The sequence below is a fragment of the Lolium perenne genome, chromosome 4, assembly GCF_019359855.2.
Source record: "Lolium perenne isolate Kyuss_39 chromosome 4, Kyuss_2.0, whole genome shotgun sequence".
NCBI lineage: Eukaryota > Viridiplantae > Streptophyta > Magnoliopsida > Poales > Poaceae > Lolium > Lolium perenne.
In genome coordinates this window covers 226,350,170-226,374,121 of record NC_067247.2, presented here as the reverse complement: position 1 = coordinate 226,374,121, position 23,952 = coordinate 226,350,170, and the positions used below count along the sequence as shown (strand labels likewise).

The window sequence follows — 23,952 nt, the reverse complement described above, 5'->3', positions numbered from 1 at the left end:
CTCCATCCTCACCAGCGCGCGCGAGTCGGCGTCCTCCGTGCGCGTCGGCTCGTCCCTTGCCGGCTCCCGCCTGGCTGGCTCCTCCCTTGTCGGCTCCGGCGGTGGAGGCGCTCCGGGCGAAGCAGTCGGCCCGGTCGGGGCAGCCGTCTCCGGCGCCCGAGGTGCCCCCTCGTGGCTCTCCTCAAACACCACCACGCCGGGCCCGGCTCCGGCTCCGGTCGCAGCAGCGCAGCCTGCGGCTCCGGCTCGGTCGCCGGGCGGCATGCCCCTGCCAGCTCCGGCCGCTGGGTCCAGAAGACGAGTGCGGCGCGGGAACATATCGTCCAGCGTCGGCTGGCGCGTTGGCTCACCCCGTGCGCCGTGGCCAGGCGCTGAAGCCAGAGGCACAACGAAGGAAGGCGCCCCTGCAGGAGGCGGAGTGCCCGCAGGCGGCACAACGACTGGTGGCGGCGTGGGCGCGCGCGCCGAAGGCTACGGCGTCGACTCCCTCCTCTGCCGTGGAGGCGGCGACACGATACGGGGAGCCTGCCGGGAGCCGCCGCCCTGGGTGAACTTGATGGGAGCCCTAGCCGAACAAATAAGAGAAAGATAAGTATAAAGAGAAAGGAAAGAAAAGGAATCAAACAAGAAGAAAAGAGAACTCACCCGGCCTGCTCCGGAACCTTCTTCGGCTGCTGCCGGCGCTGCTTCTTCACCTTCGCCTCCAAGGCGGCGGTGGAGCGGGGCTCGCCGGCCCGTTTCTTCCCCTTGGGCGCCGAAGTCGCCGTGGTGCTAGGCGGCCTCGCGCGCAGAGGCACTGCGGGGATCGGCCTCGTGGTGGACGTCGCCGGCTCGTCGTCCTCCTGCTGCTCTGGCGAAGGGGGCGGATTGTGCTCCCCTTGGCCGCCTTGGTCAGGCGCCTGCGGCAGATCGTCGTTGCCGGCCTGGTCGCCGGCTTGGTCAGCCGGATCGGTGTGATCCGGCGTCCACCTCCTTGTCGCCAGGTCGCCGTCCTCAACGTTCTGGCGGTCGAAGAGCTAGGAAGACAGAAGAAATATAAGTAAGCTGCAAGCCGAAAGTCGGCAAAGAGCGAAGTCGGCCACGCAGCCGCAAGCCGGAAGTCGGCCAAAACTACAACTTACCAGCTCAGGCGGCAAGTCCCGGTTGCGAGGCGCCAGCCCGTAGTTCCAGTCCTCCGGCATGTTGGCCTTGGTGATGTTGTTCACCCGGCGGGCCACCTGAGGCTTGGAGAGCAACACCTTGGACGTCCGGGTCGGATCAAACCGGCCGGACATGTGCCCAATCTTGTGGGTGCGCAGCTGAAGCGGGAGCACCCGGCGCTCGGCGACGGTGCAGAGGAGGTCCTTGGCGGTCAGCCCGCCTGCGACGGCGGCCCCCAGGAAATCCCAGAGCTGGCTCACCTCCGCGTCCGGGTCCGTCGTGCGGGCGTTGTAGCCCCAGTTGATCCGGCCGACTGGAGGAGCCGGATTGTACTCCGGCAGGTTGATCCGGTCGAAGCCCGGATTCTCGTTGCGCACGTAGAAGAACGACATCTGCCAGTTCTTCACCGAGTCGACAGTCGGAATCTTGGGGAAGGGCGTACCCGGCCGGGAATAGATCGAGGCGGCGCCGCAGACCCGCAGATGGCCGTCAGTCGTCTGCGCCTTGATGAAGAAGAGGCGGCTCCAGAAGTCGATGTCCGGCCACAAGCCGGCATACGCCTCCATGAAAGCCACATAGCAGCTGAGGAGGACGCAAGCGTTGGCCGGAAGGTGGTGCGGCTGCAGGCCGAAGTACTCGAGGAAGTGGCGGAAGAAGTTGGATGCCGGCAGGCCCAACCCGCGGTCGAAGTGCGCGCCGAAGACGACGCGCTCGCCGGGCTCTGGCTTGGGCTCCACCTCCGCGCCGGGCGCCCTCGTGATCACCGTCGACGGGATCCGGTGGAGGCGCACCAGGCGCTCGATGTCATCCTCCCTCATGTAAGAGCCCCTCCAGGACCCGCTCGCACCGGCCATTGATGAAGAGGAGGAGGAAGAAGACCACGAAAGATGAAACGGAGAAGAGGAACCTCGCGACGGCGGCGACGGCGGCGGCGAAGGACGCACCGTTGAAACACGGGGCCCCGTGGCGCCGGCTCGTCGGAGTAGCGGTGGCGGATCGGTGGAGATGCGTTCGCCGGAGTTCGCCAGTGAGAACTTCCACCGGAGCAGCGAGGAGCTCGAGCGCGAGGGAGAGCGAGTGGAGCGAGGGCGCGAGGAAGAAGAAGAGTGCGGGGAGTGCCGCCTCGGTACCCTCCCGCGCGGCATTTATAGCCGCCCGCGGTGGACGGTTGGCCTCCAAGTGGCAATCGTGGCCACGTCGCCCGGATTTACTGCGCCATAACGCCTCCCACGATCGCTGCGGTTACCAGAAACCGCCACACCACGTCCCCCACGACCGCACCGGATCCGGAGGAGACATTGATGTGACCAGACGAACCGGCAGCAGCGGCCTGACGTCAGACCGGTCAAGTCGGGCGCAGGACCCGAGGGGGTGGAGACTCCGGCGCGCCGAAGCCGGAGCCGGACATTAAATTCAATCCGGCCCAAAACTCTCCCAGCAAGGCGGAGACATCGCCAAGACTTGAGAAAAAGCAAAACCTGCAGAAGTGAAAATAGCGGCCGGCTAGGAGCAGCCGGCCAAGACGAGCCGGATGAGGGCGCAGCCGGCTGAATGGAAATTCTCAGTCGGCCCCTCCGAGTGCCGTCAAGTATATTCAAGAGAGTAAAAATCCAGGAAAACCTGCCTAGGTCCCTCTAAACGCAGGACCTTGCCAGCTTCGGGGGCTAATGTCGGGGGGAAGACCCCGGGTAGGGCAATGGACGCGGAGCAGCCGGCTGGCCACTGGCCGGCTCGCGGCAAAGGCCGGCTGAGGAGCAGCCGGCTGGAGCCGTGGCCGGCTGGTCCGGAAGCCGGCTGGCTCTAGGTCCTAGTCGGCCTGGCTACGGCCGCCAATGCTGTAGCTGGGCCGGCTTCTACAAGCCATATCCGACTGGGGGTTTGTACCTCAGACCGACTCGAGGCTGGCGAGTCTTGCACTAGAAGGAGCCGGGTTGGTGATCCGGGTTCGCAAAGTCCACGCTGACTTCATCTCCCGTAAAGCGCGGGGCACTGTGGAGCAATAGTGCCACGCGCCGGACAGGCCATCATGGCGTACGTCGATCCGTACTGGCTACAGTGCTTGACGGCGACAGGGACACTTCCTCTCCATACCGCTGACTTCGGCAGCCGGATGGGACAGGCCATAAGGCCTCAACGGCTCCTGACGCCAGTGCCTCGGGAAGGAGCGGAAGCCGGAGCCGGCCAAGCCGGCCCGTAGACTATAGGGTCTTTTATGTAAAGTGTCGGTGCCTATATAAGCCGCACTACCCCCTCTCGTGCAGGGGATCGATCATTCTCACCCCATTTCCACCCTTAGCGCTGCCCTGTGAGAGAGACTATCGTCTTCCTTAGCCTCCCAGGAGCAGCCGGACACAGCTCTAGGAGCAACCTTGAACTGTGTGATCACCTTATACACTCATAGCAGGAGTAGAGGTGTTACCTCCATCGGAGGGCCTCGAACCTGGGTACGTCCCCGTGTCGCTCGTCCCCATACCCGCATCCGGATACCGCCGTGAGATCACCTAGGAACCACCTTCGTTAGCCACCCTATGGCATATGCCGTGACGATACCACGACACTGTGGAGACTTTGCAAAGTCCTCATGTTGACATGGGCTAGTCGGCGATGCCATAGCAAACCGTTGTCACCTTTAGCGAATAGGCAAAGAGCGGATAAGATTGTCTTTCTGGAGAAGTCAACAACATATAACCCACTCTCTACATATCCAACAAAGGCTACACGGAGTATCTTGCTCCTTGATGGCATGCAAGAACAACATGGTCATTCGTGCATATTTTCATGGAAGTATTATTTCCAGTTTTTTATCGTATCCCAACAAGGATCGTAGGAGGATGTTTATCAGTGGTGTTTCTGTTGCACCCAAGGTGTCACAAGTCTTAGGTGAATTGACTGCAAGAATTCAAATGGAAAGCGGTGAGTGTCAATAATAAGAGTTTGGAGTATTGATAGTGCAAAAAAGTAAAGTGAATAAAAATTAAAGAGCTAATAGGAAATAAATGAGTTTCTGCAGGTGGGAAAGTAGGCGGGGGGTGACTCGGTTCATGGTGATAGTGAATGCGCCAGGTGAAATAAATGTGATAAGTGAATATGATTCTTCATATTTATATCTGAGAAGGCAAGTAACCCGTAAGAGAGAAAGACTCCTCTTGGTAGATTTCATCTTCCTCCAATAATCCTTCTGCATGTTACCAAAGCCATGGTCAGCGCATCTATTAAGTTTGTTAGGCCTGGAGTAAAGCTTTAAGATTGATGGTTCCTTGTGATTCTTCGAGTATTGCTAGATCCTCTTTGATATCGGCCGTGTCACTCGGGGGTCGCCGATTCACTAGCGAACAAGTTCTTGTTTATGAGTTATTGAGGTCATGCTATCTGGGCCCTTAAATTAGATAATAGAATTAGGTGCACATAAACATTCATACTCATATATGAAATAATCTCAAACATAAGTTCACAAATGGATGGAATAAAATTGGCACATCACATCTCACCAATCCCCTACATCTCCCACGCCAATGGGATCTACTCACACATGAGAGGAGAATAATATAACAACATCATAGCAAAGTAAATGGATTTCATCTTGGTATTACCGTAGCAAGCCACAATAGTTGAAGATCAAATCAAATACAAACCAGGATGAATGGAGGTTTCAATCCCTAATCTTACAAGTATGAATCTCTCTCTCGGTACAAGTGGGATGTAGTGGATGGGGTGATGATCTTGATGAGATTGATCGTCCATGGACTCGAGGTTGGTCTTCTCCTTCTTCAGATCTGATCTCCTCTATTCTGGTGCGAATGGCGGCTGATGTGTTGTGCTTTTTCGTCGTCTCACCTTCACAGAAAAGGTACGGTTTGATAAGGCGAAGGTGGTGCCGGTCCGTACGGGCGGATGGTACGGGCAAGCCCGCCCGTACCGATGCCCGTTAAAGCCCCTGCGTCGCCAGGATCGATTTGGCCTCAAAAGGAAATGTCTTTATTTCGTTGCAATTATCCCATAAATTTCCTTGGATCCTCCAGATATAATGGTTTCCTGGAATACATAGTTGAAAACAAGGTTTCACCTGGATCGCGATATTAGCGTTAGTTGAAACACAAAATCCAATGAAAAACCAATGAAACCAATAGATAGGTGATGGAAAATCCATAGTAAAATGCATCGAAATTTGGAGCTATCACTCCACAAGAGGACCACCATGTGTTCATCGAAAAAGTTACAAAGACACATACGTGCAATTTGATGAACGAAAAGTAAATTGTAACCAATGGTCTCGACAAGGAGGACATTCACAAGTGAGATGTCGGGTGTTACCACCACCTTGCCAAGACTCAATACCTTAGAGCTTGTGTTGTCGCCATATGATACGGTAGAATGTAAAGGCTCGAGGTCGATAACAATTTTCTTACTTCCGGTCATATGACTACTGGCTCCACTATGAACCACCCATTTAGCACCACCGGAAGCGTAGTCCTACAAGGAATCAATTCTTGGATTTAAGTACCCATTTTTCAATGGGTCCTTGCATGTTAGTAACAAGGGGTTTGGGAACCCAAATAGTCCAATCAATATTCTCCTTATAAGGACCAACAAAGCAAGGCACAGACGACCATAGTAGTCATTGAAAAGAACATGAGATTTGTTGTTAGCACAAGCGTAGCCCCTTGTGGTGGGGTCGGGAACTCCACCCCTCCTTGGGCTAGAGTCACCTCCCTCACGGGCGATACCCACATTCTTATTGTTCTTTTTCTTCTTGGTCCTTCTTCTTCTCTTCTTCTTTAGCTTGGTAGCTGCATATCCTTCATTGCAAGATCCCTTCTTGGATCCATCTTTAGCTTCGAGAGATCCCTCCAAATAGGTGGAATGAATCTGAAGCCTCTCAATCTTGATCTTCAACCTATTGACTTCATCTTCATGCTCGGGGAAGGGGTGAGTGATGCCAAACACTTGAACTTACTTCTCCTTCTTCAACCGTGTAATATCCTAATTTTTGTAACCTTGTTTTATTAAAGTTTAGGCTTGCAAAAATCAGGGGGAACAAAAACTTTTTAAGTTTTGCCAGTGTTGACATGTTTTTGATTGAAATGCTTGTCTGACCTTGTTTGTTGAATAGTGTTTAGTAAAGAACCTCTACCCACACCTTAAAGTCTCAAGAAAAACACTAATTGAAAACAAGGTTTTGCTTGGATCATGATATTAGTGTAAGTTGAAACACAAAATCCAATGAAAAACCAATGAAACCAATACATAGGTGATGGAAAATCCATTGTAAAATGCATCAAAATTTGGAGCTATCAACATCCCCAAGCTTAGTTGTTACTCGCCCTCGAGTGACAAAGTGATAAATGAATAATAGCGAGAAATAAACCTTGAGTAGAAGAGCTCATGTAACGCCCTACCTTTTAATAAAGGTACAACACATGTGTTCAGTGCTACTCCCTGGATCACTGATAGCACCACAGAACAAAATATAGCATTCATAGCAATAGTATCAATATTACAACGTAATGATTCGGTACGACAAAAGGGAAATACAGCTGGCATAGTCCAAATGACTAGCATTCAAATAAAGTTTAAATTGTCTAACACGGCGGAATAAAAGTAGCATGGAGCCTCCATCTTTATCATGCGCCACAAGAAGACATGTTGGAATATAGACTCGAGATCCTATTAGTAATCTTCATCAGAGCGACCTGCACGTTTGAATATGCAGCCCCGCGAATGAAGGTCAGTACAATGATGTACTGAAAAATGACACTTATTTGGTGGCAGTTTTGAAAAGACTAACTACATGATATTTGGCTGGTGGAGCTGGGCTGCTTGCATAAAGCCAGTTTTGTCCTATATTTGATAAAACATTTGATAACTTTGAAATTCATCGGGTGTTCAGAGGGCGCACCATGACACACCATGAAGTTTATTAAGGGAGCACAGAGGGCTCACCATGTGCACCTAAAAGAGGTTTCTAGCGCATTTTAATTGATTTTAGAAAACAAAAGGGGCGTTGAGATTCTTCAGTACAATCTCTGCCTAGTAGCTTAAATTGTCCATAACCGGAAACACGGCTAAGATCTTAGATTTAACTCTCGAGAGGTTGTGTACTTTCACCTTAAGACTCATCCTACCCAAGAGTAAGATGAGACAAGACCTTTGGGAAGAGAAGTTCACCCATACTAGCCAGACCCGTTACTCCTACAATTCTGCTACCATCCACTGATCTGACAGCGGGATGAACCTCCACAACTTAAAAATCTTGGCAGAGCCATATACCATAAGGTTGCACTGGAAGCTATCTAACACAGTGAAGACCTACAAATCTCTTTGTTCCTAGGTGACGGTCCACAATTCATTCAGCAACCATTGCAAACCAGTCCATCCAGAGGTGCATTAAGGTTGTTAGTTTTCAAAGTTTTGTAAATTTTGTAAACCACCAAACCAATACAAAAGCAGCGATAATTTTGATAGTAGCCAGGTATAGCAAAGCATTTACCTGACAGGGGGAGGTTTCAGGATGGCTATTCACTACTAGGAATTCGAACTACCTATCATGCATACTACTAGAAAAACACTAATACGTTAAATAAAAATGGATGAGAATATGAGTGTCGCTTGCCTTTTTAGTAGTCGAAAAGCGTTCAGTTCTCTCAATGAAAACATGTGCATCTCCGTACAAACTATTAAATAAAAATACAGCACAACATAAACACACCATTCAACAACATAATCAAGCAAGGCAACAATTTAGAAAAGTTTGCTATTCATTTATTTTATTCTTTATTTATCTTAGTGCTAGAAGGAGAGGAGATATGGCATGAAGCATAGCTTGCAAGATATAAATTTGAGATATTGAATGGATGGATCAAATACTTGGAAAGGAAATGATTATCTAAGTCAAGTGCTCAGAAGGAAAAAAGAAATGGTGGAAATCACGACAAATATGGATTTGCACCTATCAACAAACACAAATGGTGGAAATCACCACCCTCACAAGCAAATAAAGAACAAAAACAAATCATAGAAATACATATAATGATAATCTAATCCATCCATATGCTGTTTAAACCTATGACCAACTATCCATTACATGCTCTGCCACAGCCATTGCAGAGTTTTGGATACCATATTTAAATCTAGAGACAGAAGTTACCTGCAATTGTCACCCATTAGTCAGCTCCAGGTGTGGAGCTGCCAACAGGTTATGTTTTAGCACACAAACAAGGATAGGGTTTTAGTCTTTGCGAACAGGGAGTAACCACAATTAATAGGGCTGCCCAAGTGCCCATCAAGGCAAAAGAGTGAGGTAGGCATGCTAAGTACAAAATAATTAACAGTGGTGTGCACTACTGCTACGGTGTTTCACAATCCTTCAAGCGGTGACCTTCGCTCGACGCCGTGGCTGTTTTGTTTCCACATCTTCCTCTTCATCTTCATCATTATCTGCCTCCGATAACTTGGTTAGCTCGTCTTGAATCATAATTTTAATAGCTCCTTTTCTTGGCTCCAGATCAATCTTGTAATGGTCATCTATATGATACAAGTTTGTTAGAATGTCTGATCAACAACTGCAATTACAACAAAACATGGCTGAAAGGCATCTTACCAAGCTTCTTAAGAATGTCGCTGAAAGTAGACTGCAAAAACAAATTTCCAATATGTCAGATCCGTCAGAGAAACTTTGAGTAAAACAAGGGGTTAACTAGGCCCTAGAGCAAGCCAAAACAACAATACAACTGTACAAGTTAACATTACTTATGATAAAAACACCAACTATATTTAGGAAATAATAATAGGACAGCGATTTTAAGCTCCTGGGCACCAGTGCTCCTGCCATTTAAAAAAATAAAAAATCACACTTATGTGTTTCAAAAAAATTAGAAAAAAAATCATGGTGTAGCGAATGAATTATCCCATAAACGTCAAAATTTCAATTTCAAATACAAAACATTCTGGGCTACACAAAAATGACAAACATGTGGATCTGGGTATGCATATTTTAGATCTCCAAATCTCAACAGATTTTGTCTTTCTTGTGTAGCCTAAAATATAAAGAATTTCATATTATAATTTTACAGGATTGTAGGCTACGCCATTTACTATGTTCAGATTTATTTTTAGATTTTTTTGAAACAAATATGTATGATTTTCTATTTTTTTAAACAGCAGGAGCACTGGTGCCCAAGAGCCAAAGACACTTTTCGATAATAATAATAATAATAATAATACAGGGACATAAACTGACATCAAATAATAAAATGGTGAGATCAAAATTAACAAGGTGTAACCAACCGTGTTGAAGTCGACTTTTTTAAGGATTCCAATTATGGTCTTTTTCAGCTCAGCCTTACTGGGCAGACCTCCTTCAGCTGCTTCTCCTTTGCCCTTCGTCGCGTCTTTACCTACATAAAAATACAAATCATCAGATCTCCCAGACATCTGAGAAGATTATGACCTTCATAAAATGGAGGATATTTCTGCAATTATGCCATAAGAAATAACCGTATCGACTAATGGAATGAGGTTTGAATCCAAAAATAATAGTATTGCCATGAAACAACCAGTAAATCTGTACTCCTGACAGATAACAATATCACTACTGACATTACGAAACATGGATAAAGGTAAGTTCAATGTTTGAATATGATACACAAAGTACTATAAAGTCAAATGTAGTACCTGATGACTTCTTTTCTTCTATCTCCTTTTCTGAGCTTGGAGTGCGTTTTGATATGACGGGTTTCTTCTTCCTAGAGAAGACCTTTGCACTCTCGTCAGGGCTTTCCTTTTCCTTGGAAACTTTTGATGGTGATGTTTTGCCTGCACTCTTGCTTGTTGTCTTTGGAGGACCTGTCTTATGGGTGCTCCCAGCAGCAGCCTTCTTTTTACCTGAAGAATCTTTTATTTCTGAGGACTTCCTACTGGCCTTCTCTTCCACAGATTCGTAGCCATCTTCCTGTTCATCAGGAGCTTCATCTGCGTCTTCCTCACTATCAGACTTCATAGGTTGGTCTTCATCCTCCATATCTTCATCACTATCATACTCCAGAGCTTGCTTTCGCCTTTTACTTGGAGCATCATCACCAAATTTCTAAAGCGCAGTGAAAACAAGTCTTAATAACAATCAAAGAATGATGATCATGGGTGTGGCAACATTAACAAATCATCACGAGCTAGAGAACTTCACTTGTAGCATTGTACCAACATGATGTCACTAATTCCATTGCAAAAGAGGCACTAATAGATGTTGCGGGTATTAATACGGCATGTTTGAAACTGCAACTGCATAAAACTATAGTCAACAGGTTGCATCTGATAACTTCATACCATACCTTCTTAGACCTCTTGGGAGTGGCATCCAGAGTCTTGCTTGAACTATCGCCTGCTCTCTTGCGTTTCCTAGAGTTAGACCCCTGAGAATAAAAGGCACATGGAGAAATATATGATAAAATATAATGCATTCTAATCTAACCATAAAACATCACAACAATAAGGTACTAACGTAACATCTGATACCACAATAGGGATGTCTGTTATTCTCACCTGGTCATCAGACAAGACAGAATCAGACAAAGCATGAGGTTCGGCAATGAAGTCCAACAGCTTTGCCACAATATCTTCCTACATGAGTTATCTCACACTAGGTTAGATGCCACATTCATTACGCTATTGCACTGCATCATTCTTAACAAAAAATTGTTCTATAAACAGAACATTAAATCACCTTTCGAATGTTTGTTTTGGGAACCGGAATAGCAAGCAGCGAACAGAGTTCCACCAACATGTCTTTCATACACCTGTCAAGCTTCTCCTTTGCCTTGGCTCTCTGCTTTTCCTACAGATGAATACAACTTCTTAAGGATTAAACCATTTCCATAACCTGAATAAAATTGATGATCAAAATTTTGGAATAATGCAGCTTACATCGCTCTCATGCCACACAAATCCAGAGAATTGAAGTATATGACCTTTAAAATCAACAGTCTGGAACATTGGCAACATAATCATTTGTCAGAATTTGCAAGCTAACAAGAACTTCAGAATTTACATCAGTCAAGTATAACTTCGGAGTTACTGCAAAGGAAATGGAACTGAGAAGTAATACATTCATGTTTTACTTAAACAACCCAAACCAACTACAAGATGCTTTTTAAGTTTTAACATTTAACCACCTGAAAGTAGTAAAGTACAAAATAAGGAACATCCTGATGCACCATAACTTAGCATTGCTGCTTCTACATGGTGTGAAGCCATCCGGGCGATTGAGTAGCGGAAACTAGCCAGAGCTAAGGCGCTGAGGATCTTACCCTTGCACTAACAGGCCTCATGACAGTTAGCTTGGACACTCGCACTAAATTCTTGCTAAATTTGCTTCGTAGCTGTTTTGATTTGCTTTGTCAGCTCTGTGGCTGTTTTGGTTTTGTAAAAGCCCTTGCACCTCCCCGGCATTCTTTTTCTAATACAAAGTGGCGCGTATTTCGATTTGTGTTCAAGAAAATACGCCATTGTGATAAGTGTGAGATAATTCACTTGACTAGAGAGCATACCAATTGCTGAAGGTGTTTTATTAAGTGTATTGAACTGTTGATTTGACAATGTCCTGTCTTTGTTTCTCTTACTACCTTCTGTTGTGAAACAGCATATACAGCAAAGTCAACAGACTACCTCAACAGACGTGATAATATTGGATATATACCTTATTTTGGGAATATTAGAATATTAGAATAACTTATTTAGAGGGGCTAATGCTTCTTGGGAAGTTCCCTGTGCAAAAACTGTTTGAATAACCAGCTGAACAGGAACCAACTAAAGTGCAAAGAGCATTAGAAAATTTCTGCAGGACAACAATATTTTGGATGTCTACCTTGCCTTTCCTCCCAAAAAGAAGATGGTGAAGAAATTTAAGATCGGTAGGTTTCTTCTTTGATAACCTCTGTGCCACTGTAAATAAGTATCAAAAAATCAAATTAGCACTGGAGCAACAATAGGAAAGGAAAAAATCATACATTGCAGACAGCAGGTCAGTGGGAACAATGTAGCTTATTGTTAGTTAAATATTGATTATACAACAAATCACTGGAGAAGAGAAAACAACATTTGCTTGTCAGTTGTTGGAATATGGTTCGTCAACTCGGGATCAAGAGCTCAAGACACAGGATACACATCACAACTGACAGTTACATGTTCTAATAAATTGATATTGTTGGTCTAATATCAGATATAACAGTGTACAGATATACAAATCTAGCAGTTGACTTAAGTCAGTAACAAAACAAAAATCTAATTTGCTAGGATCACAAGAGCCTTTTAGCATCCTCTTACTACTGGTGGACACTCAATCGGACCAGAGTACACGAGAAAGTTTGCAATTATACAGTTCACTTATAACTGAGCTTCAGTTGTGACCATGACTTTGACTATATTTTGCAGGTTTATTTCTTTTGGAAGCTAATCATATTTTTTGCAATAGATTGTCATTCATTGGAGCAAAATTATGCTATATTTGAGGTAACGAATATATGCAAATATGCGATCACCTAAATTCACACAGATTCTCACTTAGAGGAATGAAGGATTCATCAAGTAAGCTCCTTAAAATAAGGATCACACAAGTAGAGATACTAGTGACAGAAAACTTGTTTTGACCAAGGTTATGAAAGGGTGCTGGTTTAAGATCATAACATTTGCACCTAAAGTTTGGAACAATAAATATAGACATAAATAAACTTACCATACCAAGATGGATATTATTACACAAATCGAAGACATGCATCATAAACAGGACCACATAAACACATGTTGATTCAACTGATCGATCAAGAACTGATCATGATTCATGAGATTAAGGTTTCATGCATTATTGATACCACGTGGCCAATATAGAAGTAGGAGAACACATGGGAAAAAGGAGTTTAACTGGAACCTAACTAACAACTAAATTCACACTAGGCGTCTATCCAAATTCAGTAATATATCATACACTTAGGACAAGTTGCCTGAGATTTGAACTTTCACTGAAAAAAAAACATCTTAGCCTTAAGCAAGAAACGCATGAAGACCTCTATTATCCAGGCCCAACAAATAGAAGCAAGTAAACAGTAAAAAGTGTGACATAGGGCTATACCACTTGGTATATCTTTCAAAGGAGTACCACGACCCTGCAATGTAAAGATTTACCAAAAGTTATAGCATTGCCAGAGAAAATAAGTGAGATAAAGGTAACATGAATGCAAGCAGTGAACCTTCTCAACAACGAAATTCCTGTTTGGCTCCTTATCAATCACTTCAACCAACCTCTCCACTATTTTCCTCTCACGTTGAGGACGATCAGTACAATAAGGGGTGGGGGTGTTTTGTAAACTTTTGGCTTCCCTGGATTTGGACCCCTCCTGTTTCTTATCCTTTCCCTGGCTTCTATCCCTAGCACTTCTTGCCTTTTTGTTCTTAGGTGTCTCCTCCTTATTCTCTTCTACATTCTTGTCTGCCTCACTGACCTCCTCTTCTGTTACTTTGCCACCTTTTCTTCGCTTCTTTACACCTTTTTCTAGTTTTTCTTCATTCACATTTGTCTTCCCATCCCCTCCATCTATCTTATCCGAAGAGCCCATTTCTTCTGCATCCTCTTCCCCTTGATTATCTTCATCACTCATTTCTTCTGCTTTCTTTTCCTCCTGCTCAGCTGAACCATTCTTTCCTTCCTCACTCAATTCATCCTGCTTGTCAGAACCACCTTGTTCAGCATTTTCCAGTTCCTTCTTGTCCTCCGTATTCTCACATTTGTCTTCCTTAATCCCTTCATCTTCAACCGCTGCATCTCCTGTCTTGGTCTCAGCCTCAGCCATCTTCACATCTTCACATTCTGCTACCATGACGGTGTTATCTTCTATTACATCAGCATCCTCTGCTGTACCCATTTTGACATCCTCCTGTTCTGCTGCCTTTGTGCCGTTATCATCATTTGCATCCGCCTCCTCCACGTCACCCATTTTGGCATCAGCTTGTTCTGCTGCCTTGGCATCACTATCTTCCTTTGCATCCACGCCACCCATTTGGACATCCTCGTGTTCTGCTGCTTTACTGCCGTTATCATCTTTTGCATTTGCATCATCTATGCCACCCATTTTGGCATCCTCATGTTCTGCTGCCTTGGCATTATTATCTTCCTTTACATCTACATCCTCCACAACATTGATTTTGACATCATTGCATTCTGGTGCCTTTGCACCATCATCTTCCTTGGCATCTGAATCCTCCACACCGCTTGTTTTTGGATCCTTGTGTTGTGCTTCCTTTGCATCTGCATCCTCGACATCAACTATTTTGAAATCCCCATGGTCTGCTGCCTTGGCGTTGCCACCTTCCTTTGCATGTGCATCCTCAACATCAACTGTTTTGGAAACCCCATGTTCTGCTGCCTTGGCATTGCCACCTTCCTTTGCATCTGCATCCTCAGCAGCGCCTGTTTTGGAATCCCCGTGTTGTGCTGCCTTGGCGTTGTCATCCTCCTTTGCATCTGCAACCTCAGCAGCTCCTGTTTTGTGGCCCTCGTATGGTGCAGCCTTGGCGTTGTCATCTTCCTTTGCATCTGCATCTGCATCCCCAACAGCTGCTGTTTTGGAATCCTCGTGTTGTGCTGCCTTGGCATTGTCATCTTGTTTAGCATCTGCAACCTCAACGCCACCTGTTTTGGGATCCTCGTGTTGGGCTGCCTCGGTGTTGTTACCTCCATTAGTGTCCACGTCATCCAGACCACCCGATTTGACATCCTCTATACCTGCCTGCTTTGCAGCAGCATCATCTTTCTTTGCATCCTCAGCCTCAGTGATCTTGGCATCTTCATCAGATGTGGCCTTGGTGCCATTTTCTGAGGCTTTATTCTGTTCTTGGGCATCCTTATTGGCTACTGCGAGATCCTTGCCCTCAGCAGCCTCCTCTTCCTCTTCCTTGCTGGCGTTACCAGAAGCAACAACATCAGTGGATGCCCCTCCATTTGCCATCTCTGCTGCCAGGTCTGCGTCGGGCATCCCGAGTAACGCTTATTGCTCTAGCTGTAGCTGCAGAGAAACAGTTTGAAGAGGTTAGAAAAAGCTGAAATTCCATCAAGTCAAACCTGAGGAAGAGCGGGCGGCAGCTAGCGCGAGCACAATTAAGCAAGCAAGCAAGCAACCCTAATAAAGAGAGACGGCACCTTGGGCGTGCCAGATCGAACCTAATCTGGGGGAGGGGGAGGGGGAGGGGGAAATCGGGAAGTTTAGAGGTCTTCCCGGTCCCGGACCCCTCTTCTCCCAAGCTCAAGTAGGAATCACGGTCCTAAGCTCTAACCTAGCGCAGGCGGACAAAGGTCCCAAAACCCTAACTCGGGACAGATTTCGACAAACCCTAGCAAGCTGAGCCCGCAAGCAGGAAGGAAGGCGCCGAACCTGGGCGGGGAGTCGTACGCGCAAGCGGCAGCAATCAGGGGGAGCAGGTAGCGAGGGGGAATTCGGCTGGCGTTTTACCTGGACTGGAGGCGATTGGTGCGGGGGAGGGAGAGTGGAGTCGCGTCTCGTTCTCGTCTCGTCGCCTACACCAGGAAAGGACTTGCCTGCCTCCTCCCCCCCTGGTTTAGTCCTGGGACTGGGACTGGGACTGGGAGAGAGGGGGCAGAAATATTCCGAGCCTACCTTGCTTTCTGATCTACTACTCCTTGAAAGCCTACCCGGCCAACTGAGGCACTTGCCGCGCCAAACGTTCGCTGCCCATTGGATGCTACCAAGCCGTACATGCTTCACCCCCGCTTTTCACCTCAGCCATTGGATGGCTGCGGTTATTCCTTTTTTTCACTTTCGGCTGACAAAGCGGGGCCAGACGCTTGTAGGTCCGCCAAACAGAGGCAGCGATGGCTGCTTGTTTCCGTCGCCTTCTTTTTTCCCGTACGCGAAAGCAGCGGGTGAAACCTAGATCGGTGAAACCCTCCCCCAGTTAGCCGCCTCGCACTCCTCCCCAATCCCCGCACAAGCCCTCTCCTCCCCAAATCACAGCAGGTCGGCGTACGTGGCGGCCACCGGCAGCAGCTCCTGGAGCTCCGCTTGGTTAGCAACAGGAGGAAGAGGTTGTGGTGGCGAGCAGCAGCAGGTCGGCCTTCTTGTCGTACGCTGCCTTCATGGAGCCGGACGGGATCTCCGCGGTGGCGGGCCAGAGGAGGCGCAAAGGCGCGGAGGGTGGCAGTGGCGGGCCAGAGGAGGCGAGGCGTGGCGGTGCGCAAGGACGACCATATCATGGTGAGCGGCGGATTTCAAGCGCGGGCGACAGCGACTTCGAGCGGCGACGGCGTCCTGGCAGGCTTGCAGCGGCAGTCGACAACCACAGGTAGTCATCTTCGGATAGTGCAAACTTTTCCCATCGCCTCTCCTTTTCTTTTCCTCCCACAGCTTTCGTCTCTCCCTTGTCGGCGCAAATGCGACAGACCGTGGGTGGAAGGTTGGTGGCGGCTCAGGCCAAGGCAGGGGGAACCAAGATCTAAGTTGGTGCGCTTTTTTGCCCTCTCCTTCCTCTCATCTCCCTCCTCTGGCCGAGATCTGGGGCGACACACATCATGGCCGGAGTAGTTCCTCACGTCCTCAACCGCCTTGACTGCGACCGCGCCTCTCCTCGACGATTGTCACTTCAAGAGCTGCTCTGGTCGACCTCTTCCTCCTCCTACTACCTGCTCGAAAGTTGAAGCACGAACAGCCGTTACAGGATGTCCGCCTAGATACACGCACTCTTCTCTTCTTCCTGATTTTTGTCTCCTACCAGTGCCCTGCTCCTACACCTTCTAACTTTTCTTTGTGCAGATTTTGTTTCTCTATGCCTACAAGGTGTCCGATGAAATTCCAAGGAGGTTTCGGGAGGATTGACCTCTGTAAGCTATGTGATTTAGTTCTTCAAAAATATTAGTTACAGCCAATCGTGGCAAGAATCCTATATATATTTTAGATCTACTTTTAACACTGGATTTGGCAATAGTGTCTCTTTGTGTGACGGAGAATAGCTTAGTAATGTATATGGCGTACAATAGCTTAGTAATATCTATTTTATTGTCTTGTTCTGTGTGAGGTAGAATAGCTTAGTAATGTATATGCCTCTAAAAGTGTGCTAACTTTTCTAACTAGGTAGGAAGGCACGGCTTGCCGCGCGCTTGCCCGCCTATGGCGGACAAGCAGAAATGAATAACCGACAAAGATGACAATTGGAATCATTATATTGGTAAGTGGAATTTTTGTATTGCATTTTGTCATAACTGGTGACACACATATATAAATTACATTACTGGTGACTTCGATGGCAGTGTTGAATTGATGGTGGTCATGGGAGGCAATGTAAAATATACTGTTGTGATCATTTTGAAACAACGAAATAAACTATCATCTAGTCAAGGTACTAAGAAATATATTGGAAATAAAATAAATGTCAAACTGAGATCTCAATCTGCAGAAGTAAATCCAGACCAGTGTTTTTGTTGACTAAATATTGAAGGTCGGTAGCAACTTGGGATGCGGTGTTCAACATGTTGTCCCAACCCTTGCTAAGTTCTTTGATTGTATTGTCCTTTGCTTGGAGGAGATCCTTATTGGCCTTTTCCATGATCTGCAGTTGGCATAGTTTTAATCTTTCGATATCTTGTGCTGAGTATAACGCAATGCTAACCAGAAGATTATCTTGGCCAGTGGTGTAGGCATAGAAGGTTGCATTTGCAAGACCGGCTTCGATTAGGATAGCACTGTATGACCTTTGCAAGAACATGGATAGCCCTGGTGGTGGTTAAAAGAAAAGGGTTAGGCAATATACATTTAGCTAGCAACATTGGATTTTTTGTGTGCAAGGGGAAATGGGGCTATGCTGACACGAATTGCATGATTTTATTTTTATCCATAGAATAACAATTATGTGCTATTTTATAACATATGATTTCGTCGATATACCAGAATATCCATAGGGCAACTGGACACACCATTCGAAAGAATTGTATTTTCGATGGAAACTTCCTAGTAAAATCTATTCGTTCCTAATATACATTTTTAGTAGCAAGATCAATATTTATATCATCCCGTTCGGTGAAGCTAGGAGTTCAATTTTTGGTATCTGTGAACATATTCGATGCATAGAAATACCCTGTTCTATTTACCATGCACTGTAGCAGTCCAAAACTGCCGTTCTAGGGAGATTACCGTAGGTATGTAGCAGCTGGCAGGCTGAGCAGCATCCAGTGTAACACCTCTACAACACCTCACTTTCTCTGTAGCCACGGGTGAGGGAATCGATCGGACCAATTCTCACTGAGGCTGCAGGGCAATCTTCTCGTCTCTCCACTGAAACCGAAGCTCTTGCCCCATGGCTCTGACCTATGAGACCTAGGAACAAAGAACAAGGAAAGGGAGAGATTACCTAGAGGAGAATGACAACTCAGGTTCGAAGTCCATGGCCATCAACATCAACCCTCGGCAAGCAAAAATCAGTGGGAGGTCAGGTTGTACACCTTGAGTACCAAGAGTCGTTCCCGTCTTCATCATCACCGGAGCAGGGAGAGCCTGTCGGTGCCAGCTCTCCATGCTAACACTGCCAAGAAATTGCGTAGAAGACCAAAATACATCACCGACCAGTTTGAGACGTCCCCAAGTTTCCAACCAGTCATATAATACCTTACACCTGAGGACACCAATAATCTAAATCAAATTGATGCATGTCTGGCTTGCTTATGTATGTGCCATCCGATGTGTGGGTGAGAGAGAACATATTCTTATAGGAAAAATAAAGAAGGAATAGTAAGTTTGTCAAAACAGAGTATCGATAGACTTTCTAGAAATGGTTGCATACACACATGGGAAAAGATTCAGTTATTTCGATCAGGCAAAAGAAAAGAACAAATAGGAGCTGGCTACCCCATTTGATGTAGTATTATTTCAGAAGGTATGTTTATGACTTATGGGACATTATGTGCTAACTTTTAGATCATGAAAAGCTATCATAAACCAATTATTTATTATTTTGTTCAAAGAATATCAAAAAGGGGGAAAACTTAATTCAACAAACTTATGGTAGACAAGACGAATCACATGGTGTATGCTTCCTGAAAGAGAAAATGGGAGAGATTTTTTTTCTGAGAGAGGGACAAACGAAGGATCCTGAAGGACCCAGATTTCTAATACGCGTCAGAGCAAAGTTTACAACAGGACACAAAATAAACAGGAAATTACATCTAAATCCCTAACTTTTACATGGAGGACCCCAGACTGAAAGCAAGAAATGCGATCGGATCCTTAACAGCCACCGCCCGGATTGATCCTCGTCGCAGCCGGGGACGAACCACTTGGCGCGACCAAATTGCCATGGCTACAGAGCCTGCACACCATGACCTCCGAGCTGAGCTAGAAACGCCCTACCGAAACCGGGAGCTGATGTGTACGCACCCTTCTATTCTTGTAGACAGTGTTCGGCCTCCAAGTGCAAAGGTTTGTAGAACATCAGCAAGTTTCCCTTAAGTGAATCACCCAAGGTTTATCGAACTCGGGGAGGTAGATGTCAAAGATATCCCTCTCAAGCAACCCTACAATTAATATACAAGAAGTTTGTTATATCCCCAACACACCCAATACACTTGTCAGGTGTATAGGTGCACTAGTTCGGCGAAGAGATAGTGAAATACAAGTAATATGGATGATTATAAGTGGTAATTTCAATCTAAAATAAAAATGGCAGCAAGCAAACATGTAGCATAACTGGTTGTAAACGGTGTTTCAATGCTTAGAAACAAGGCCTAGGAATCTTACTTTCACTAGTGGACACTCGTAACAATGATATCATAATTGAATACATAAATATCATCTCTTCACTATGCTACTCTGAACCACTCTCCGGTAGGATAACGAACACCAATTCACCGCGTAGGGCTGCAAAAGCACTCTTTACAGTTCGCGTTCCAAACCTATGGACACCCCACTCTGTCACTTTGAGCATCCAAAGATAGCACTAACAGACACCACAATTTCATAGAGACATCCAACTCAAATTATAACTCATGATAAGTATTTCTGTAATCTTTAGCCTAAGAGCCACACACGGTGCGCATACTATCACCTTCACACCGTGGGACAATGTGTCTCCGGAGATCACATTAATAAAACCACATGAGTAGCATAATATATGAAGAGTAACATCTACTTATTCAACTAGATTACAAAGCTCATGATCACATAAAGATCACACCATGGGAGAGAGAGATAAACCACATAGCTACCGGTAAAGCCCTCAGCCTTGTGGGAGAACTACTCCCTCCTCATCATGGGAGTTAGCGACAGCGATGAAGATGATGGTGGAGTCGATGAAGATGGCTCCGGGGGTAATTCCACATCCCGGCAGGGTGCCGGAACAGAGATTTTTGTCCCCCAAAACTTGTCTTCAATGGCGGCGGAGCTACAGAATTTTTCGTGGATGGAGGCTGATTGATTGAGGGTTTTCACGTCGGGAGCAATATATCGGTGAAAGGGCGATGTCGGTGGACGCCCGGGGGGCCACACCATGCCTAGGTGCGGCCAGGGCGGGGCCCCGCGCCTGGGGGTGGTGTGGCCGCCTCCCGGCTCTTCTCCGTCTCCCCTTTGGACTCCGTCTTCATGAGAGAGAAATAGGAACTTAGGCTTTTGTTTCGTCCAATCTCGAGAATATTTTCAGAACAACTTTTCTGAAATACAAAAACAGCAGAAAACAGGAACTGACACTGTGTCATCTTGTTAATATGTTAGTTCCGAAAAATGCATAAAAATTTCACGAAGTGTAAACAAAACATATAGCAATTGGTGTAAAACAAGCATGGAGCATCAAAAATTATAGATACGTTTGCAACGTATCAGCAGCCAGCGCAGGTGGATAATTGGAGAGAGAGAGAGAGTCTTGATGCGTCTTCTCTTGACAAAGAAGATGGTTGGGAGTTTGCGTACCTACCGCACGTGACTTGTGCTCACTGAAGTGTGGCACCTCACACATGGGAACCACACGTAAGTGACAGACATGTTAGTGTAAAAACTCGGGTGATTATTGTATTGTATTAGTACAAAGTTTCCTATGGATACAGGTAGGAAAGCCAAGTTGACTCATTTACTGTCGTCGTGGTGAACAGACAGATGCCATAGGATGGCTTAAGTTGGGGCCAAATGGACGCTAGAGGATTCGGGGGAGGGTTTGGTAAACAGAGGGATGAATCTCGGATGGATTCCGGTATCTTTATTGATGAACTTGGCCTTGGCCAGAGGTTGAAGAAGAACAGTACAAGCTATATGAACTAGGGTTTCTCTCTATCTGCTACTGATCTGTCTATCGTCTGCCCCGCGCAACGGAGTGCCCCCTCTCCTTATATAGGGGAGAGGGTGGCTTACAAGGGAATGAACCCTAATAGCATCTTTGACTAGACAAACTACTTTACAAAGCCTCTTTGGCAGCCGATGACGCCGGTATGTCTTTAATCGGGGAACGGTGACATCCTCCGGATGCTTTAACGTCATCTTCTACTTTGGCGTCAGGGCTTCGTTTAAAGCTACTTTGCTTAGCTCATCTTTGTCCTCTAGCCTTGGAGAGAATCTTTGACCAGAGTGCCGATAGGCTATAGTGTAAATCATACCGGTACTCCGGTACCTCTCTTGTTTCCTAAGCTCCGGTATACCCCTCCTGGGATACCGGTAGGTTTGAACTTGGCTCTTTCCAAACTCACCAAAACCATCCGGATTGATCTACAATCCGGCATCTTTAAGATAGAATCATGGCTGCTTTGCCATGCCTTTGGCCTACCGGGGGCCATCCCCCCGACATTAGTCCCCGAAGCTGGTATAGTCCGGCAGACTCTGTCTGACGGACCATGCCAGGTTCCCGAACCAACGTACCGGATTAATTCTTCCGGTTTCCATTTAAACTCTTCCGGCTCATCTGCCGGACTTGGATCTGTACAACACCTCAACCGAACCACCGGTATCTTTTTTCGGTAGCTCATCTATTTAAGCCTCCTCGGCGAAGTCGAGAATATATCGGGAACTGTGCATGACAGACATGCGCACTGTTTCTGACGCGCCAGGGGTCACTTCCCTTCGACTTATGCGCTCGCATTTAATGTGCCGCACCGGATCCTCGCCGCCGCTCCGGATCCATGCGGCCTCCCTGTGGCATCTTAATTCCTCGCGTGTATCCGCGTGCCACATGGCGGCCCAATTTATTGATTCGACACAAGGGGAGCCAAAGAATATTTGTAAGCCTTAACAGCGGAGTTGTCAATTCAGCTGCACCTGGAAACAGACTTGCTCGCAAGAGTTTATCAGTAGCAATAGTTTTATAGCAGTAGTGAAATATAAGCAGAAGTGTAATAAAGACAGCAGTAGTGATTATAGTAAACAGCAGGATTAAAATACTGTAGGCACATGGATGGATGAACGGGTGCTGCATGGATAAGAGAACTCATGTAACAATCAAGGCAGGTCATTTGCAGATAGTAATAAAACAGTATCCAAGTACTAAACAACCATAGGCATGTGTTCCGTATATAGTCGTACGTGCTCGCAATGAGAAACTTGCACAACATCTTTTGTCCTACCAGCCGGTGGCAGCCGGGCCTCTAGGGAATCTACTGGTAATTAAGGTACTCCTTTTAATAGAGCACCGGAGCAAAGCATTAACACTCCATGAACACATGTGATCCTCATATAACCGCCTTCCCCTCCGGTTGTCCCAATTTCTGTCACTTTGGGGCCTCGGGTTCCGGACAGCAATATGTGTATACAACTTGTAGGTAAGATCATAAAACAATGAATATCATCATGAATCAATAACATGTTCAGATCTGAAATCATGGCACTCGGGCCCTAGTGACAAGCTTTAAGCATAACAAGTTGCAACAATATCATAAAAGTACCAACTACGGATACTAGGCACTATGCCCTAACAATCTTATGATATTACATGAACAATCTCATCCAATCCCTACCATCCCCTTCAGCCTACATCGGGGGAATTACTCACACATGGATGGGGGAAGCATGGATGGTTGATGGAGAGGCGTCGGTGGTGATGGTGGCGATGATATCCTCCAATTCCCCGTCCCGGCAGGGTGCCAGAACGGAGTTTCTGGTCCCGAGACGGAGTTTCGCGATGGCGGCGGAGTTCTGGATGTCTTCTGGCAAATTCGTTGAACCCCCTCGCGTTTTTAGGTCAGAGGCCTTAAGTAGTCCAAAGGGGAGCATCGGAGGCTGGCCGAGCGCCGCCACCATAGGCCGGCGCGGCCAAGGGGCCCACCGCGTCGCCTTGTGGCGTGGGCACCTCGTGGCCCCTTCCGTCTCGTCTTCTGGCTCCGTCAATCTTCTATGAAAATAGGCCCATTGCGATTATTTCCGAGGATTTTCCTGAAAGTTGAGTTTCTGCACAAAAATAGGACACCAGGGCAATTCTGCTGAAAACAGCGTTAGTCCGTGTTAGTTGTATCCAAAATACACAAATTATAGGCAAAACAATAGCAAAAGTGTTCGGGAAAGTAGATACGTTTTGGACGTATCAGGGACCCGACAAGAATAACCACTCACACGCTGAGCGCTGCTGACTTGGTCCTTAAGGCCAAGAAGATTTGCCAGAACCCGCTGAGCCCCCGCGGAAAATACGGGATGATCCCTTACAGCCGCAGCAACCCTCCTCCATCTGAAGTAAGATCTTGGGGCTTCCGGAAAACCTTTTACCGGTACCGGTGAACTTTTTGTTGACTTGTTCTTAGTTGTTGCAGAACTTCCGCCGGATCGAGAGGGAGGTGTCGGCCAGCTACGTGCCCAACCGGCGCTT

General features: G+C 46.6%; 1 protein-coding gene across 2 annotated transcripts; it reads right to left on the bottom strand.

Annotated features, from left to right (window-relative positions):
* Positions 1–8,132: 8,132 nt before the first annotated feature.
* LOC127323297 (uncharacterized) lies at positions 8,133–15,784 on the bottom strand. Of its 2 annotated transcripts, none has more exons than XM_051351458.1 (12): positions 15,630–15,784; positions 13,374–15,185; positions 13,256–13,289; positions 11,996–12,072; positions 11,056–11,115; positions 10,856–10,966; positions 10,675–10,752; positions 10,464–10,544; positions 9,811–10,222; positions 9,424–9,533; positions 8,738–8,768; positions 8,133–8,661 (listed from the first exon to the last, which is right to left on the bottom strand). In XM_051351458.1, the coding sequence occupies exons 2-12, from the start codon at positions 15,153–15,155 to the stop codon at positions 8,504–8,506; spliced, it is 2,934 nt and encodes a 977-aa protein (XP_051207418.1). In that variant the 5' UTR covers positions 15,156–15,185; positions 15,630–15,784; the 3' UTR covers positions 8,133–8,503. The 2 variants fall into 2 exon arrangements, with proteins under 2 accessions (XP_051207418.1, XP_051207419.1); XM_051351459.2 differs by having other exon boundaries at positions 15,552–15,760.
* Between the last annotated feature and the right edge of the window lie 8,168 nt (positions 15,785–23,952).

What these genes read in the sequence shown, in the direction of transcription:
- LOC127323297 (XM_051351458.1), bottom strand. Translation starts at nt 15,155, where the DNA reads ATGCCCGACGCAGACCTGGCAGCAGAGATGGCAAATGGAGGGGCATCC. An exon ending in GGAATTTCGTTGTTGAGAAG is followed by an intron (nt 13,290 to 13,373) that starts GTTCACTGCTTG and finishes TTTACATTGCAG; the next exon opens with GGTCGTGGTACTCCTTTGAA. An exon ending in CCAAAACAAACATTCGAAAG is followed by an intron (nt 10,753 to 10,855) that starts GTGATTTAATGT and finishes TAACTCATGTAG; the next exon opens with GAAGATATTGTGGCAAAGCT.